The 17,571-nt window shown below is 48.7% G+C and overlaps 1 protein-coding gene across 2 annotated transcripts; it reads left to right on the top strand.

Moving 5' to 3' along the window:
* The first annotated feature begins 336 nt into the window (after nt 1–336).
* LOC146355754 (uncharacterized) lies at nt 337–13,252 on the top strand. 2 transcript variants are annotated; one of them, XM_084830656.1, is made up of 8 exons: nt 337–479; nt 1,509–1,761; nt 3,274–3,400; nt 3,679–3,782; nt 4,016–4,142; nt 8,773–8,876; nt 9,112–9,238; nt 10,469–13,252. In XM_084830656.1, exons 2-8 carry the CDS (start codon nt 1,528–1,530, stop codon nt 12,982–12,984), a joined length of 3,339 nt encoding a protein of 1,112 aa, XP_084686782.1. In that variant the 5' UTR covers nt 337–479; nt 1,509–1,527; the 3' UTR covers nt 12,985–13,252. The 2 variants fall into 2 exon arrangements, with proteins under 2 accessions (XP_084686782.1, XP_084686783.1); XM_084830657.1 differs by lacking the exons at nt 337–479; nt 1,509–1,761; nt 3,274–3,400 and adding an exon at nt 4,299–4,540 and having other exon boundaries at nt 3,745–3,782.
* The last annotated feature ends 4,319 nt before the right edge of the window (nt 13,253–17,571 follow it).

Here is a 17,571-nt window from a genome sequence, read left to right as displayed (position 1 = left end):
ACCGTTAAATGAAAGGAGTGAAAAAGAAACTGTGCTTCTGCAACACCAGAGGAGCCCCCAAAGGCCTTTGCACTCCTACATTGCGGAAGCGGAGAAACCCATCCCCGCGCCCCCGTCCCTTCGCTGGCACCAGTCCTCCATCCCAGAAGCCCCCCAGCCTCTCCAGTTCGCCCCTCCCCACTTCTTCGCTGCTTCTCCATCCCTCGAAGGACCCATCCAGGCACTCCCGGACCAGCCCCAGCCCGGCTCGGCTCGGCTCGGCCCAGCCCGGGGGCCAGGCGCAGAGGCGGCGTTTGCTCCCGCGGCGGGGTGCCGCGGTGAGTCCTTCCGGAGGCCGGGGTCGCGCCGCCCCTCGCGAAGGAGGGAGAGCGGGCGGCACTTGCACTCAGGCCCAGCACAGTGGCCTCCCGTGGGGCAGCTCCCCGAGCAGTGCATTGACCGGGGGGAATCCATGCAAAGACCCCGGTTTCTTCAGACGCGTGTGAGAGGGAGGGAGGGAGGGAGAGATCGCTCGCCGGCATCCACCGGATCGCTCTAGAAAGCAACAAGATCCGGGGCCAGCAGCGCTGCCACGTGGCCCGTTGGGGGACCACCCCACCCCCTGCACCGCCGACAGTCTCTGCCTCTGCTCAGATCTGGGCGGTGTGCGTGTGGGGGGAGGTGTGGGGATAAAAAAGGGCCGCGGGGGGGGCTGGCTCCACCTCCACCCCCCCTTGTAGAAACCTCCCTCCAGAGCGCATCGGGATGAGTCCAAGAGCTGCCGTGGAGGGTTAGCCTGGATTGGACACGCAAGCCAGGGGAGCAGGTGGTCGGTTCTGGTTCAGGTTCTGGTTCCTGCACAGCATCCACATCACAGAGTTTCTTTCCTCGTCCCTGCCAGTTCAGGAGATCCCGGCAGGCTCTTCCTGGGGGCAAAAGCCAAGCCCCTGTCCTGGGAATGTGGATACGGTGAAACCAGTTTCAAACTGGTTTATGTTTACACTAAGGAGAGGGAAAAGAACGGGGCCTGGGTGTGGGCTCTGGGTAGGCAGCTGTGGTGCGAGAGGGGGAATCAGTGGAAGGAAGGAAGGAAGAAAGGAAGGAAGGAAGAGGGCGGGGGCGGGAAGAGAGCTTCTTCGGGTCGGGCCAGGGTGCTGTGGTTGCCAGCTGGATGTGGGCTTTGAGCAGTGGTGCTCAGGAGTAAAAACCACCCTCCACCTCCCAGTTCACGGGTGGGCAACTTGTGGCTGATGCGAGCTGGGGCCGATGGGAGTTGTGGGTGAAAACGTCTGGAGGTCCTGAAGTTTATTTATTTATTGGGGTTCTTGATATACCGCTAAATCGACTAAAATCCCTAAATTCCCCACCCCTCCTCATGGTTATCCCTTCCGAGAGAGCGAAGGGCTGGTTGCTGCTCAGCATCATCTGCTTTTACTTGTGCAATATCTTCCCGCCTCAGGAGCACAGTTGTGTGACATCTGATCAGTCGCTGGCTTTGTGGGGCTTACTGGCTGCCCATGTTTGCGCAGGCCTTCCCTCGAGAAAGGAATGGCGGCAGAATGGCTTCCCTCAGCCCCATTTGAGGCTTCTGTCGGGCACGGAGTGAAGACGGAGGAGGAAGTTTCGGCTGGGCATGAAGCAGGAAGAGGCCCTGAGGCTGGGAGCAGCGGGGAATTCTGGGGGAAAGCGGCGGAGAAGAACGTCCTTGGTTCCCAGGTGGCGGCCCTGCCTGGGGGTTTACTGCTGATACCGTTGGAGGACATAAAGGAGGAGGAGGAGGAGGTGAGAGGGTTTCATTCTGAGTGCTTTGGGGGGCTGAGAATGTGTGGGACAGCATCCTAAAAGTGCCCACCAGGAACCCATCCCTTTCTGGCGGTCATCCAAGGAAGGGACGTCCCAGCTGCCCCGCACTCCTCCGAAGAACAAAGGGCCTGACTGCGTGGATAGTGTAGAGCTGGACACAGTGCAGAAAAGGGCAACTAACGCGATCAAGGGGCTGGAGCAACTCCCCGATGAGCGACGGTTACAACAGCGGGGATTGTTTAGCTTGGAAAAAAGGCGGGTGAGGGGAGACATGATAGAGGTGTACAAAGTGGTGCATGGTGTGGAGAATGTGGAGAGGGAGACATTTCCCCCCTCTCTCAAAATACTGGAATCCAGTGGGGTGATCCCATGAAGCTGATCGGTGGGAGATTCCGGACAGATAAAGGGAAGGACTTCTTCAAGCAGTGCAGCGTTGAACTCTGGAATTCGCTACCACAGGGTGTAGTGATGGCCACCGATTTGGATGGCTTCAGAAAGGGACAAATTCCTGGAGGAGAAGGCTATCAGTGGCTACCAGTCCTGATGGCTATAGGCTACGTCCACTATCAGCGGCAGTATGCAGTGCCAGAGGCAGTATACACCCGTTGCTCGGGAACATGGGCAGGAGGGTGCTGCTGCACTCGTGTGCTCCCAGTCAACAGCTGGTTGGCCACTGTGTGAACAGAATGCTGGACTAGATGGACCCTTGGTCTGCTCCAGCGTGGCTCTCCCTAAGTTTTTGTCTGGAGCAGCCCTCTTGTGGGATCACAAGAACCCTGAAGGGGCTTTCAAAGTTCCAGAGAAGCGGGGGGGATCCCATTTTATCGATTGGCACTGTCCCCCCAGCAGAACAGGAGTAGCGTTCATATGCACCCAAACTGCTTCACTTGAAGGGGCTTGTCAAGTACTTCTCTCGGTCCCTCCACCATCGGAGGCCCATTTGGTGGAGGTGCAAGAGAGGGCCTTTTTGGTGGCTGCTCCCAGCTCTAAAACCCCCGGCCAAGGGAGGCTAGGCTGGCTCCCTTTCGGCTGTCCTTCTGCCTGGTGGTAAATACGTTTTCATTCAAGCAGGCCTTTGGCATGTCAGCTGGTCTGTCAGATTGGCTGCTGTGATTTCTTTTACTATTGTGTTTTTGAGGTGGCTCTTTAATGTGCTTTTTTTTTGTGATGGTTTCACTTCAGTTTTTCTTTTAATTTTGGGGTCTTATTATTGTTAGCCACTTTGAGCACCATTTTGGGTAGGCAGGTGGGGTATAAATGGAGTTGATTAATAAAAACAAGTTTCCAGGGGAGGGGGGAACCCTTCATCTATGAGTGTCCCTTTTTCGGGCTGGCTTTAGGGAGGATCTTGACATGCCTTGTTCTAGTGCTCCTCTCATGTCAGGGATGAGTTCAAGCAGATGGAGAAACGCTGTTGCTGGCCTTGGCTGCTCTGCTTCTTTTCTTGCCTAATCCTTCTTCCCCCTTCCTTTCCTGGGCTCCTCACTCCAGGTGCAGGGGGCGTTGGCCAAAGCAGCCGCGGATTTTCCTCAGGCAGAGGATGCTCCGTGGGACACCACGCGAAGGCCACTGTGCAGGGGGATTGCGCAGGAGGGTGACGGAGGTGCCACCTCCCTGGGTAAGGCTTAGAGGGTCCTATTTCTTCCTCCTCTTGTATATGCTGGCAATCCGCAAGCTGCTTTTTAGGTTCCCCTTGATCCTCTGTAGGGAGGGGACGCTTCTCTCTAGCCTCTGTAGCGGATGGAAAGAGGAGTTGTGTTTCCAGAGGTGAAGACGTGACACAAGTCTAAACCAGCAACCTTACGCTATGCCCAAAAGTAGAGAGACCAGTTTCACTCAAGGAACTTTGCTTGTGAAGTATAAACTATCTTCCCACCTTCATTGTCTTCCTCACAGGAAAGCGAACGTCACTCAGAGCCAGTGAAATGACTCTGTGGGCTCCTTCTGGGCCGCCTTCCCTTTGTGGTCAAGTGGCAACAGCCCTCGTGAAGCCAGAACAGGTACGGGAAGGACCATTGAGGGGAGACGGGAAGCAGAGCGCCCGGGTGCCTCCGTGCCCTGCATACACCCTTGGGCCTCAAACATGCGGCTTCCTTCCGTTTCCTTCTCTGTAAGCTGTCCCAAAAGGGCACCATTCATTCAGCTTTGGATCCTGCAGGACAATCTCCACCTGCCTTTAATGTTTTTTTTAATGTTTACATTATCTGCTAGGAGGAAACATTTCTTCTTTCAGGGTCTCGTGACCTTTGAGGACGTGGCTGTGCATTTCATGGAGGAGGAGTGGGCCCTGCTGGATCCAGGCCAGAGGGCTCTACACAGGGAAGTCATGGAGGAGACCTATGCGAATGTGGCCTCTCTGGGTAATGAGCCCTGCTTGATCAGACCTTTGCCTTATCTTTTCATATTGTATCTTCTTATATTACATCTCTCTTTGCCTTATCATCTTATATTATATTATTATATTAATTATTATTTTACTTTTATAATAGAAATGTTTGTTTGTATGTTCTCGATAGACTCGAACACCGTACATCCGATTCTTATGAATCGTTCAGGATTTCTTGTACCTCTATCTGGGATGATTTGAGGCAGAGTGAAAATTTTGACCGCCATCTTGAAACAAAATGGCAGCCTATCAAAATTTTTAAAGATTTACTGCTTCACTGGAAGTGTTTGGTTGTATGTCCTCCAAGACGGTGAAGCCTACACACCCGAAGCTACCTGAAACTTGGCATGCAGACGAAGGGGACCTTACAGGGTACACCGCAGGGTTATTTGTTTTTTAAAATGCAGTAATTGTAATGAAATGTCTCTGGGAGGTTGAAGCCTGCAGTACCACATTCAGTTACTACATGGCGACTTCCTTAACAAGGAGAGGGCTTTGCAGTTGATACAGTTTGAAGCCACAAGGAAGTAGTCTGAGGGAATGACTGAGATGGCTGCCCTCTTCTCGGCAGCCCCCCCTTCAGGGGAATGAAGTGGACAGACCCCTCCCTCAAGGGGTTATGGGGGCCACAATGGCAGGAGCTGTGCCTCGGGGCCAGGGCAGGCATAACGTGTCTTCAGGCCCCGTAGGTTCGCTTGAAGACTTCACTGCATCAAACTAAGGGCCGCTCTAGACTGTGCGAAGCTGTGTCTGTGTGCTACTTATAACAAAAGAAGAGCCCTGCTAGATCAGACCAGAGGCCTCTCCAGTCCAGCATCCTATTTCCCAGAGTGGCCAACAAGATGCTTGTTAGAAGCACAAAAGCAGGACATGAGTTCAGTAGTCTCACCTGCCGTTCTTTCCCAGCAGCTGGTATCGAAAGGCCTGCTGTCTCTGGTCCTGGGGGCAGAATAATATACCCATCATGACGTGTAGCCAATGGCAGCCTGGTTCTCTCTGAATTTCTCTAATCCCCTTTTAAAGCCATATCCACCGGTGGCCATCATCTTGCCCTATACTGTATGAAGACTTGCTTTGTCTCTCCTCTCTTTCTTCCACACCCTTCCCAAAAGCCACCTTTTCTCCAAAGCCTTGGCACAACCCCGTCTCCCATACCTCTCTGCTGTAACTCAGCCTTTAGGCCTCAGCACCTGCCACTGAAAAAAACCTCATATTGCTTCACTCTCTACCCCAGCCGCCGCTTCCCGGGTGGCTTCCCTTATGAAGAATTTTAGATCTTAGTTCGTAAGCCCTGTGGAGCAGGGCCCTGATCTATTCTGTATAGCACCATGCATAATGGTGATGCTGTACAATTAAATCACAATAGCCATCTACCCGAGAGGACACTTACACGCTGTTGCCATCCTTCCTTTGACCTTTATGCTGGGCAGGGGGCGGGGGCAGGGATTCAGGGAAGCTGGTTTGAAATCCCAAATTGCTCGTTATAGCTGGGAGTGCTGGGAGGAATGGCCCTGCAACTTCGCAGGTGGAGGAGCTGGTTGTCCCAGCTCTGTTGTTGGAGTGCAACCGTTTGGAGATGTCAGGGACTGAACGAGTGATCTGCTTCCAGTATGAGGAGCAGCATCGCTACGTGTGCCAGCCACTGGGGAACATGAGTGGGAGTGTGTTGTTACACTCATATCCGGCATGTGGGCTCCCACAGGCAACCGGTTGCCACTGTGTGAACAGAATGCTGATCACAAAGAAAAGAAACAGATTTTCAGAATGCAAGATTTTTATAGGAAGCCCAATGCGTTTCAGCCATTTTTCTCCTTCGTTTAGGCCTTCTTCAGGGGTAAAGAAAAAAGTCTGCAGAAGTCTTTCAGCAAAAGATTGTCTCCCGTGTCAATTTTTGCTGAGAAGTTTCTACAGACTTTTTTCTTTGCCCTCTGAAGAAGGCCTAAAATAAGGTGGGGGGGAGTCTGAAACATGTTGGGCTTCCACTTATAAACTCAGTCTTGCATCCTGAGAACCTGTTTCACTTCTTTGTGATCTACTTTGGATGCTCACCTCCTTCTGTTTTCTTGGACAGAATGCTGGACTAGGTGGGCTCTTGGTCTGATCCAGCAGAGCTATCTTCTGTTTTATATTCCAAGAACCCGTGTCAGAATACTTGAACTATAAGGTACAAAAGATTTGGCTGTCTGGGCATGTAGGGGGTGGAAGCCCCCACCTCACACACACACAGCCCCCTTTCGTGGCCACTAATTCCATTGTAAGATTTTGGTTTTATTCTGGGTGTTGTATTGCCCTGGCCTTGGGCATTGAACTCTTAGGTTAGAGGTGCTAAGACAGTGACAAATCAGACTCAAAGGTTTACTTCCAAGGAGTAGTTTATTGGGTACAATCAGTTACACAGGCTTACCCCAAGGTTGGATCAGACAGCTTCTCTGAACCACGAGCCATGGGGTACAATGGGTTGTATGCAATACATGTTAACAATGAGGCAGCCTAATAGCAGCAAGCGCCCCCTAGCGTTCATTCCCAGCATAGGCCAGAAGTCTTTGGTTCTCAGCCCAGCCACCTGGCGCTTTAAGGTGAACAACCTTCACTTCCCAGGCAGATCTTGATATCGGCCTTTTGACTCATCTCAACATGCTCAGAGGCCTACTGGCAAGGGAACTGCACTAATAATCAAGCATTATGGATCTCTAGGCCCCCCTAACACTACAGGTGACTTGAGTACGCTCCTGGGGCCAATACATTCCACCCTTAGATGATCAAGGGGCGATAGCAGTCTTTGCCCTGCCGTTTGACTACCAGGGCATTGACATCCACTTAAATGTATACCTTAAAATGCGACAGCCATATGAGCAAGCACACAAAGCTATAAAACTACTAATAACAGTCAGAATTATTGCAGCCACTTGCTTCCACCCCCTGCCCCCAATTCCCTGGAACCAGTCTGAAATAGGGTCGAAGAGGGACTACCCCTTCTAGGTGATTATTTTCTCACTTTGCACATTATTGTGGCTACCCCACCCCCAGATAACAGGCTCCAAGCATAATCAGCTGAACTGAAGATGTCTCGTTGCCATCTCACTTTCTGAGTCCTGTAATTGCTTACTGCAGGGCTCGTCAAGGCATCTACAAACTTACAGGGACCACATAGCAGTCCCAGGGAGCTTCTTCTAATCTACCCTGGGGGCAACCACAGCTACACTTTTTCTCGACAGATCCAATGTGGCACTCTCTTTTTCTTTCTCCTTGTCCTCTTCTGTCTTGTCTTCACTCTCTCTTTGCCTTTTCCCCCTTCTCCTCCTGCCTCTCTCTGCCCCTTCTTCTCCCCCTCTTTGCCTTTTTCTCCTCTGTCTTCCTCTACTTGTCTCTGTCTCTCTTTACACTTTCTTTGCCTTTATCCCTGTCCCTTTTTCGTTCGTTTGCCTTTTGCGTGTTAACGCTGAAGGCTCTGTCCCGGGTGGCACTAGCATTAAACTATTTGGAACTACACTCAGTGTCATTCAGAGTTGCAACTGACAGTAACCACATTTACAAATATATTTTGTAGTATTTAACAAATCATAAAATGCACACAACAAACTGTTATTAAAATCTAACATCATGACTAAAACACATTTCATGCATGGTGAGGCATGATGGAGTAGATCCAGCAATCATACTGCTCCTCCAGGCTGCATGGTCAGGGCCCATCAAGATCAAGGGAAGGGCATACTCATACACGCAGAGAGTTCCAGGCCACCGCTTTTGCATCGGCAACATTACGCTACATGAGTTCCAGGAGAGGGAAGTCCAAAAGCTGTAGGTCAAACTCAGCCTGCCGTAGACTGAGCTGATGACAAGCACACACACACAATCCATAGCAACGGGAGTTGAAGTCTATGAAAAGCCTCACAGTACTTTCTGTGGCAAGTCTTTAACAGTTCAAAGTTCCAGTCCATGTGCAGAGTGCCTCTCAAAAGCCCAGATGATGATTGATCCAGACGGAGAACGCTTCGGGCAATGAAGACGAGATGTTTCTAGCAAAGGCTCCCCGCCTCTGCATCAACTCAAGGGGGGAGTTGTGACTGTACACCCCTTCTAGACCCCTGGACAGACAAGGGCCTTTAGCCTTTTAGCAAGGCTTCTGACTAAAAAGAGCGGCATTGCTTAGTTTTCTAGCTGTGATGCTTTAACCTGGGCAACCTTTCCCTGCATCTCACTCTGCCCCTGTCAGATTCTCACAGACATCTTCCAGCCTCCCTGCCTGCCAAGGCTAAACCAGCGGCGGACAAGGAGTTGGGTGACTCCCCCTGGCTCTGCTCTGAGAACACTGACAGAGATAAGCTGTTCAGGGGGATTGTGCAGGAGGGTGACGGAGGTGCCACCTCCCTGGGTAAGGCTTAGAGGGGCATATTTCTTCCTACTCTTGCTGGCAATCTGCCAGCTGCTTTTTATGTTCTCCTTGAGCCTCTGTAGGGAGGGGACACTTCTCTCTAGCCTGTCTAGCAGATGAGTCTAAACCAGCAACCTTACATTATGCCCAAAAGTAGAGAGACCAGTTTCACTCAAGGAACTTTGCTTGTGAAGTATGAACTATCTTCCCACCTTCACTGTCTTCCTCACAGGAAAGGGAACATCACTCAGAGCCAGTGAAATGACTCTGTGGGCTCCTTCTGGTCCACCTTTCCTTTGTGGTCAAGTGGCAACAGCCCTCGTGAAGCCAGAACAGGTACGGGAAGGACCATTGAGGGGAGACGGGAAGCAGAGCGCCCGGGTGCCTCCATGCCCTGCATACCCCTTGGGCCTCAAAGATGCGGCCTCCTTCCCTTTCCTTCTCTGCAAGCTGTCCTGAAAGAGCACCATTCATTCAGCTTTAGATCCTGCAGGACAATCTCCACCCACCTTTACTGCTTTTTTTATTGTTTACATTATCTGCCAGGAGGACACGTTTCTTCTTCTTTCAGGGTCTCGTGACCTTTGAGGACGTGGCTGTGCATTTCACGGAGGAGGAGTGGGCCTTGCTGGATCCAGACCAGAGGGCTCTACACAGGGAAGTCATGGAGGAGACCTGCGCGAACCTGGCCTCTCTGGGTAATGAGCCCCCTTTGCCTTCTTGTAATATAAGAAGAGCCCTGCTGCATCAGACCTTTGCCTTATCTTTTTATATCATATGTTCTTCTATTATATCTCTCTTTGCCTTACCTTCTTATATTCTTATATTAATTATTTTATTTTTATAATGGAAATGTTTGTTTGTATGTTCTCGATAGACTGGAAAACTACATCTGATTCTTATGAAACATTCAGGATTTCTTGTACCTCTATCTGGGATGGTTTTAGGCATAGTGAAAATTTTGACCACCATCTTGAAGATTTACTGCTTCAATGGAAGTGTTTGTTTGTATGTCCTCCAAGACAGTGAAACCTAAACACCTGAAGCTACCTGAAACTTGGCATGCAGACGAAGGGGACCTTACGGGTGTACACCGCAGGGTTATTTGTTTTTTAAAATGCAGTAATTGTAATGAAATGTCTCTGGGACGTTGAAGCCTGCAGTACCATATTCAGTTACTACATGGCAGACTTCCTTAACAAGGAGAGGTTTTTGCAGTTGATACAGTTTGAAGCCAGGAGGAAGGAGTCTGAGCGAAAGACTTAGATTTAGTTTAGTTAGGTTTCATTTTTGTGAACTTAGCTTTAGTTTTGGTGAACTGACCAGAGAGCTTCGGCTATTGGGCGGTATAGAAATGAAATAAGTAAATAAAAGATTCTTGGAAGAAACAAGCAGCATCGGCTGGAGGAAAGTGTGTATAATTTCAGCCTGTCCAATCTGACTGATTTGGTTGGCACAGACCCACATTGTGACCCCTCCCAGAACGGGACTGTGAATTATGCCATAAGGTACATGGATGAAACTGGTACCGTTGAGTAGACATCACCTTCCTGCATCTTAAAATATCCAGTCTGGCTGCTTCAAATGGGGCCAACCTCAAACCAGCAGATCTGCATAAGCCTGGTAGTTTTGCAGATGCCACAGCTTTGGTAAGATGTCCAGAGAGTCAAACCTTTTGTACCTTATGGCATAATGATTTTGACAAAGTCTCTTGGACTCGCAAGCATGCAAAGCATCTAGAGCGCTGTACGCCACTCTGGTTCTCGGTTCTACTGACCATCGGTAGCTATTTCATATCTTTGCAAGGATCTGCCTCCCCAAGAAGGATTTTCTCCTGATTTAGTCCAAATTCATTCATTGAATCCAGTTTGTTCCCTGATTTGAGGATCTGTTCCTCCCTGATCAGATTTCTCGTTTTATTTTTTCAGGTGATGAGTGGGGAAACCGTGAAGAGGAGAGAACAAAAACTGAAGAATGGGGAAAGGGTTTCAGTCAGAGCGCAGACCTGAACAGACATCAGAGAGTTTGCACAAATGAGGAGTCCTATCAATGCTCAGAGGGTGGAAAGAATCTCTGTTCTAGAAAAATCTTTAAAGTGCATCAAAGAAACCACACAGGCAAGAAGACCTCAGAATGCGCTGAGTGCAGAAAAAGAATCAGTGATAGCAGAAGACCTAAAGAGCATGAAATAATTCCCACATGGGAGAAGTCGTATAAATGCTCTGAGTGCGGAAAGAGCTTCTACCAGAACACAGGCCTTAGCAGGCATCGAAAAATCCACACTGAAGAGAAGTCTTCCAAATGCTCTGAATGTGGAAAGAGCTTCAGTCGGCGCACATACCTTAAAAGTCATCGAAGAGTTCACACAGGGGAGAAGCCCTATCAATGCTTAGAGTGTGGAAGGAGTTTCAGTGCTAGCAACATCCTCAAAGTCCACCAAAGAATCCACACTGGGGAGAAGCCCTATAAATGCTCTGAGTGTGGAAGGAGTTTCAGTGCTAGCAACATCCTCAAAGTCCACCAAAGAATCCACACTGGGGAGAAGCCCTATAAATGCTCTGAGTGCGGAAAGAGTTTCAGTGTGATTGGGAGACTTAAAAGACATCAACTCATTCACACAGGGGAGAAGCCCTATAAATGCTCTGAGTGTGGAAAGAGCTTCAGTGTTATTGGAAGCCTTAAAAGACATCAACTCATTCACACAGGGGAGAAGCCTTATAAATGCTATGTGTGTGGAAAGAGCTTCAGTAGGTCAACATACCTTAAGACACATCAAAAAACTCACACAGGGGAGAAGCCCTATAAATGCTCTGAGTGCGGAAAGAGTTTCAGTGTCCTTGGAAAGCTTAAAACACATCAAAAAATTCACACAAGGGAGAAGCCCTGGCAATGCTTAGAGTGTGGAAGGAGTTTCACTGCTAGCAACATCCTTAAAGAGCACCAAAGAATTCACACAGGGTGGAAGCCCTATAATTGCTGTGTGTGTGGAAAGAGGTTCAGTAAGCATTCACAATTTAAACTTCATCGAAGAATCCACACTGGGGAGAAACCGTATAAATGCTCTGAGTGCGGAAAGAGTTTCTGTGTTCTTGGAAACCTTAAAAGACATCAAAGAATTCACACAGGGGAGAAGCCCTATCAGTGCTCGGAGTGCGGAAAGCGTTTCAGTGTTATTGGAAGCCTTAGAAGACATCAAAGAATTCACACAGGGGAGAAGCCCTATCAGTGCTTAGAGTGTGGAAGGAGTTTCAGTGATAGCAACAGCCTTAAACAGCACCAAAGAATTCACACAGGGGAGAAGCCCTATAAATGCTCTGAGTGCGGAAAGAGTTTCAGTGTTCTTGGAAACCTTAAAACACATCAAAGGATTCACACAAGGGAGAAGCCCTGTCAATGCTTAGAGTGTGGAAGGAGTTTCAGTTCTAGCAACATCCTTAAAGAGCACCGAAGAACTCACACAGGGGGAAAGCCCTATAATTGCTCTGTGTGTGGAAAGAGGTTCAGTAAGCATTCACAGTTTAAACTGCATCAAAGAATCCACACTGGGGAGAAACCGTATAAATGCTCTGAGTGCGGAAAGAGTTTCTGTGTTCTTGGAAAGCTTAAAAGACATCAAAGAATTCACACAGGGGAGAAGCCCTATAATTGCTCTGAGTGCGGAAAGCGTTTCAGTGTTATTGGAAGCCTTAAAAGACATCAAAGAATTCACACAGGGGAGAAGCCCTATCAATGCTTAGAGTGTGGAAGGAGTTTCAGTGATAGCAACAGCCTTAAACAGCACCAAAGAATTCACACAGGGGAGAAGCCCTATAATTGCTCTGTGTGTGGAAAGGGGTTCCGTCGGCACACAGAATTTAAACAGCATCTAAGAATTCATACAGGGGAGAAGCCCTATAAATGCTCTGAGTGCGGAAAGAGTTTCATTGCTATCAGAGCCTTGAAAGTACATCAAAGAATTCACACAGGGGAGAAGCCCTATAAATGCTCTGAGTGCGGAAAGAGTTTCAGTGTTATTGGAAGCCTTAGAAGTCATCAAAGAATTCACACAGGGGAGAAGCCTTATAAATGCTGTGTGTGTGGAAAGAGCTTCAATACGTCAACACACCTTAAGACACATCAAAGAATTCATACAGGGGAGAAGCCCTATAAATGCTCTGAGTGCGGAAAGAGTTTCAGTGTTATTGGAAGCCTTAGAAGTCATCTAAGAATTCACTCAGGGGAGAAGCCCTGTAAATTCTCTCAGTGTGGAAAGAGCTTCAGTTGTAACACCCACTTTAAAACACATGACAGAATCCACACAGGAGAAGCAGTGCAATGCTCTGAGGTGGAAAGAACTCATCTTAGGTGGCATCAGTACACAGTTACTGAAATGTGGAAAGATCTTGAGGTGGAGCACACCTCTTCATTTTCAAAGATTCAAATCCCAGAGAAAGCAGATAATTAACTGGAATAGATTACAGGTAACCAATCAAAGCTCAATAATAATAATTCACACGTGGCAGCAATTCCCACAAAGGATCAGCTGTATTAATGCGCAGAATGTGTCAGACGCTTCTGTCAACATGGCTGACCATGAGCAGCTAAAGTCTTTCTCTTCATATTTTTACTGTGTACTTGAAAACCCCATGTAACCTATTCCCAGATTGTAGTTTCTTTGCGGGATAGCCGTGTATACATGACCGGGTAATAAAGTGTGATCTCAGATACATTGGCCACCAGCCTCGTCCTTTGGGCGGGGGTGGTTCTCATTCCCTTTTGGTTCCCCAGTTTCCCCCACATAACTTGAGCCCATTATTCTGTGTCCTGCACTCTGGGATGATCGGGAAGAGATCCTGGCCTTCCTCTCTGTGACCACCTTTCACATACTTGAAGAGCGCTATCCTATCTCCCCTCAACCTTTTCGTCTGTTTCCTGTAATAATGCTTTTAATGTATACGATGATGGCTGCTTCTTCGTCTGCTTTTTGTCCTGAATATCTCCTCTGTCCCTCCTGACCTTTCATGTTTCCTGAGGCCGCTGAAGCTCCAGGCAGGCGGCTCTCTTTGGCTCCAGGTTCCCGCAGCAACAGAAGCAGGAAGAGACTGCTGGGAGCGTGGGCAGCAGCTCCTGCTCACGCTTCAATCCACTGTGCCCGGAAGCATCTCCTTTTCCCTGCTTTACCTGGATCGCCCTGAATCCTGCTGAGCCCATTTGCCCTCAGCTCTCTCCCTTGGTCCAGTTCTGAGCAAGCAGGCTCAGTGTGTATCATGAGAAAATGCAATGGGGGTGAGAAGACGGGCCAGGTACACGGTTTATTAATTTAAGCAAATCATTAACGGTGCATTTTCCTGGTTGGAAGTATGGTAAATCTGGCTAGGAAAGTGCTTGGGGATATTGGCCCTGTAAACTCTGCTGGAAATGTTAACAAGGATCAACACTATAGGACAGCAGTCCTCAGTGCAGCGCCCGTGGCACGCACATTTTTATTTGTATTTTTGATTATTATTTTGTCAGTGTTTAAATAGACATACCTGGATTTGTATGACATGCATACAACTTTCGAGCAATTCTACATGGGCGTCAACAAAAGCGGAGCAAATATCCAAATAAGTATCCATTTGAAGGTGGCTTCTATATGCTACCCGTTCCACTATTGAAAGTGTTGTAAGGTCCTCAGACCATCGCATTAGAGGAGGTGAGTGCTTATCCTTCCGGTGTTGTCATATCAGTCTCTGAGCGGTCAAAAGAGTGCAGGGAATCCATTTACACTGTCCATTTGTTAATTTCCATGAAGCAGGAAAATAATTTTTTTAAGCGTGTAGAACAGTGAATATTATTGAGGCCTGAGGATGCGGACAAGGTGCTTGGCCAAGTCCGATCGACCACTTGTGTGCTTGACCCTGCCCTTCATGGCTTATTAAATCAAACAAGGAGGGGATGTCCGGCTGGGTCCAGGTGGCTGTAAATTCCTCCTTGAGAGAGGGAGTAGTGCCGGCCGCTTTAAAAGAGGCAATAATCAGGCCACTCCTAAAAAAGCCTAACCTGGACCCGGAAGATGTTAACAATTATAGGCCAGTGGCCAACATCCCCTTCCTGGGCAAGGTGCTTGAGCGGGTGGTTGCGGGACAGCTCCAGGTACTGTTGAATGAAATGGATTATCTAGATCTATTTCAGTCGGGTTTCAGGCCTGGTTTTGGAAGGGAAACTGCCTTGGTTGCCCTGTGGGATGACCTCTGCCGGGAGAGGGACAGGGGGAGTGCGACCCTGTTGACTCTCCTGGACCTCTCAGTGGCTTTTGATACCATCGACCATGGTATCCTTCTGGATAGGTTGTCTGGGCTGGGAGTTGGAGGCACTGCAGTGGTTCCGCTCCTACTTCGACGGCCAACTCCAGAAGGTGGTGCTGGGGGATTATTGCTCTGTGCCATGGAAATCGTGCCACGGGGTTCCACAGGGCTCTGTTTTATTCCCCATGCTGTTTAACATCTACATGAAACCGCTGGGGGAGATTATCCAGAGGTGTGGGCTGAGGTGCCATCAATATGCGGATGACACCCAGCTCTACCTCTCTTTCTCATCAAACCCAGGTGAGGCAGTGGCTGTTCTGAATCAGTGCCCGGGCATGGTAATGGACTGGATGAGGGTCAATAAACTGAAGCTCAATCCAGACAAGATGGAGGTTCTGTTAGTGGGTGGTTCGTCTGCCTGGCTAGGTAATATTCCACCTGTTCTGGAGGGGGTTGCACTCCCCCTAAAGGGTCTCATTTGTAGTTTGGGGGTGCCCTTGGATCCAGAACTGTCACTTGAGGCACAGGTGAACTCAGTGGAACGGAGCACTTTTTATCAGCTTAGGCTGGTATACCAACTATGCCCTTATCTGGACAGAGATAGCCTAGCTACAGTTATCCATGCTCTGATAACTTCTCGCCTATACTACTGCAATGCATTATACTTGGGGCTGCCTTTGAAAACGGTCCAGAAACTTATGCTGGTCCAAAATAGGGCAGCAAGATTGTTAAAAGGGACTGGCCAGCGAGCTCATATTATGCCAGTACTTTTTCAGCTGCACTGGCTGCCAGTCCATTTCCGGGCCCGATTCAAAGTGCTGGTATTAACATTTAAAGCCCTTAACGGCTTGGGGCCAGGTTATCTGAAGGATCACCTTCTCCCATATGTGCCTGCATGGACCTTAAGATCATCCTCAGCAGCCCTTCTCCGTGAGCCCCTGCCAAGGAAATGAGGCGGGTGGCTACTTGGAGGAGGGCCTTTACTGCTGTGGCACCCTGGCTGTGGAATGACCTCCCTAGTGAGTTTCGCCTGGCACCTACATTTTATTCCTTTCAGCGCCAGGTGAAGACCTTATTTTCCCAGGCATTTTATCATTTTAGCTTTCTAGACTTTGAGCTTTGCTGTTTTAACTCTGTATTTTAAATTCCTGCACTGCTGCTAGGTTTAATTGCGGTTGTATTGTTATACTGTGGTTGTAATGTTCTATATATTTTGTTTCATTGTGTGCCGTTTGGTTTTAATTTTTGTGAACCGCCAGAGAGCTTCGGGTATTGGGCGGTGTAGAAATTAAATGAATGAATGAATAAATATTAAAGACTGTCCCATACAACATTTTTCTGTGTAATAACCTCCTCCCCAAAAGGAACAACTACTGGACATTGCCAGAATATATGTTTAAAAGCAGCATTAGCTTCATTGCAATGCTAGCAGCCAGCCGAATTAGACAATCACTTATTAAAGATATGTTGTTGTGTCCAATAGAACCAAAAAAAAGTTTTTGCTGAATAAGGCAAAATCCTACCCTAGGATTCACAGATGCAACAGGTAGACGCCAAAGCGGTGATCCCGCAATTCAGCATTTTGTGGTGGTGGCCACACCAGCTTCTCAAATTCCCAAATGTGCCCACAGGCCCAAAAAGATTGGGGACCCCTGCTTTAGAGGGTCCAGTCAACTGGTTTGCAACCGAAGGGCACTCTGTGTGTGTGTGTTTTCTTAATCAGATATTTAAGTCTAACTAGTCTGGGCTTTTGGAAAAGCCTTCCAGGTATTTATAAAGCTGAGAGAATACCATTCAAATGAGCATATTTTTATTTTCTTTCAACACGCAAGTTCTTTCAACTTACTAGCTGTAAGTCAAATAAGCTTGCAAGTGAGATTTCAAGCAGTGGAAAATGGACTGGAAACTTTTCCATTTCAAAGTGTCCTGAAGAATGCACATTGCTGGAGCTTGTGGGCTGTAGCGGATAATGGTGCAATCCCTTTACGGGGCTAACAAGAAATGTGAAAGGCTTGTGGCGTGTACCAAGGAGCACAAGCCTCCCCTGTGGGCACAGAGACATGCATGGGGAAAGGAATGGATTCACTCTTTCTTCTTCCCAGGGACGCTCGGATACGTGCCTGCCGTTCCTTCCAACAGGCAGCCCGCTCCTTTGCCCTTCCCGTGGAGGCCCTGCTCCCTATGCCTCTCCCATCTGAGGTGAGGCTGACATCACGGAGGATGAGGGGTTTGGGGGGCAACAGCACAGCTATGGAACGCTCTTCTCCAAGGACGGTGGGGCCATCACGGCTATCCTTCGGGCGCCTGGCGAAACCAGGTATGTCTTCCCAGGCATTGAGTGTTAATGGTCTGTTTCATAGTGCGTCTGTGTTTCATTGGTTGTTTTTATGAGTCGTAGACCGACTTTAAAACCAACCTGGTTGAAGGGTGGCATATAAATGTAAGAAAGAAACCCAACCGATGAGTTCTTCACACTCTGCAGCTGCCTGCCCTTCATGGTCGATTAAGGTTTCTCAGTTTCATGATCCATAAGCGGTCCAAATCTAGCAACATCTACCTTTCTAAAGACCTTCCTGTCCCTCTCCATGGAATGCTTAAGACCATACGAAGAGCCCAGCAGGATCAGACCAAGGCTCCACCTAGTCCAGCAATCTGTTCACACAGTGGCTGACCGGCTTCCCCAATAGGAAAACCACAAGCAGGACACGAGTGGCTTCTGAGCCACACTAGACCTGTACTTCCTTACTTTGTTTCTTTCAGAGAAT

The sequence above is a fragment of the Heloderma suspectum genome, chromosome 2 (genome assembly GCF_057233095.1).
Source record: "Heloderma suspectum isolate Gila_16-S chromosome 2, 16-S_ref, whole genome shotgun sequence".
Taxonomy (NCBI): Eukaryota; Metazoa; Chordata; class Lepidosauria; order Squamata; family Helodermatidae; genus Heloderma; species Heloderma suspectum.
The sequence above is the reverse complement of the archived record's forward strand: the minus strand, read 5'-3'. Positions and strand labels throughout refer to the sequence as shown.

Coding starts and splice junctions, on each gene's coding strand:
- LOC146355754 (XM_084830656.1), top strand. CDS start 1,528: ATGGCGGCAGAATGGCTTCCCTCAGCCCCATTTGAGGCTTCTGTCGGG. Junction 1,762..3,273: donor TAAAGGAGGAGGAGGAGGAG/GTGAGAGGGTTT, acceptor TCCTCACTCCAG/GTGCAGGGGGCGTTGGCCAA. Junction 4,143..8,772: donor TGCGAATGTGGCCTCTCTGG/GTAATGAGCCCT, acceptor TCTTCCTCACAG/GAAAGGGAACATCACTCAGA.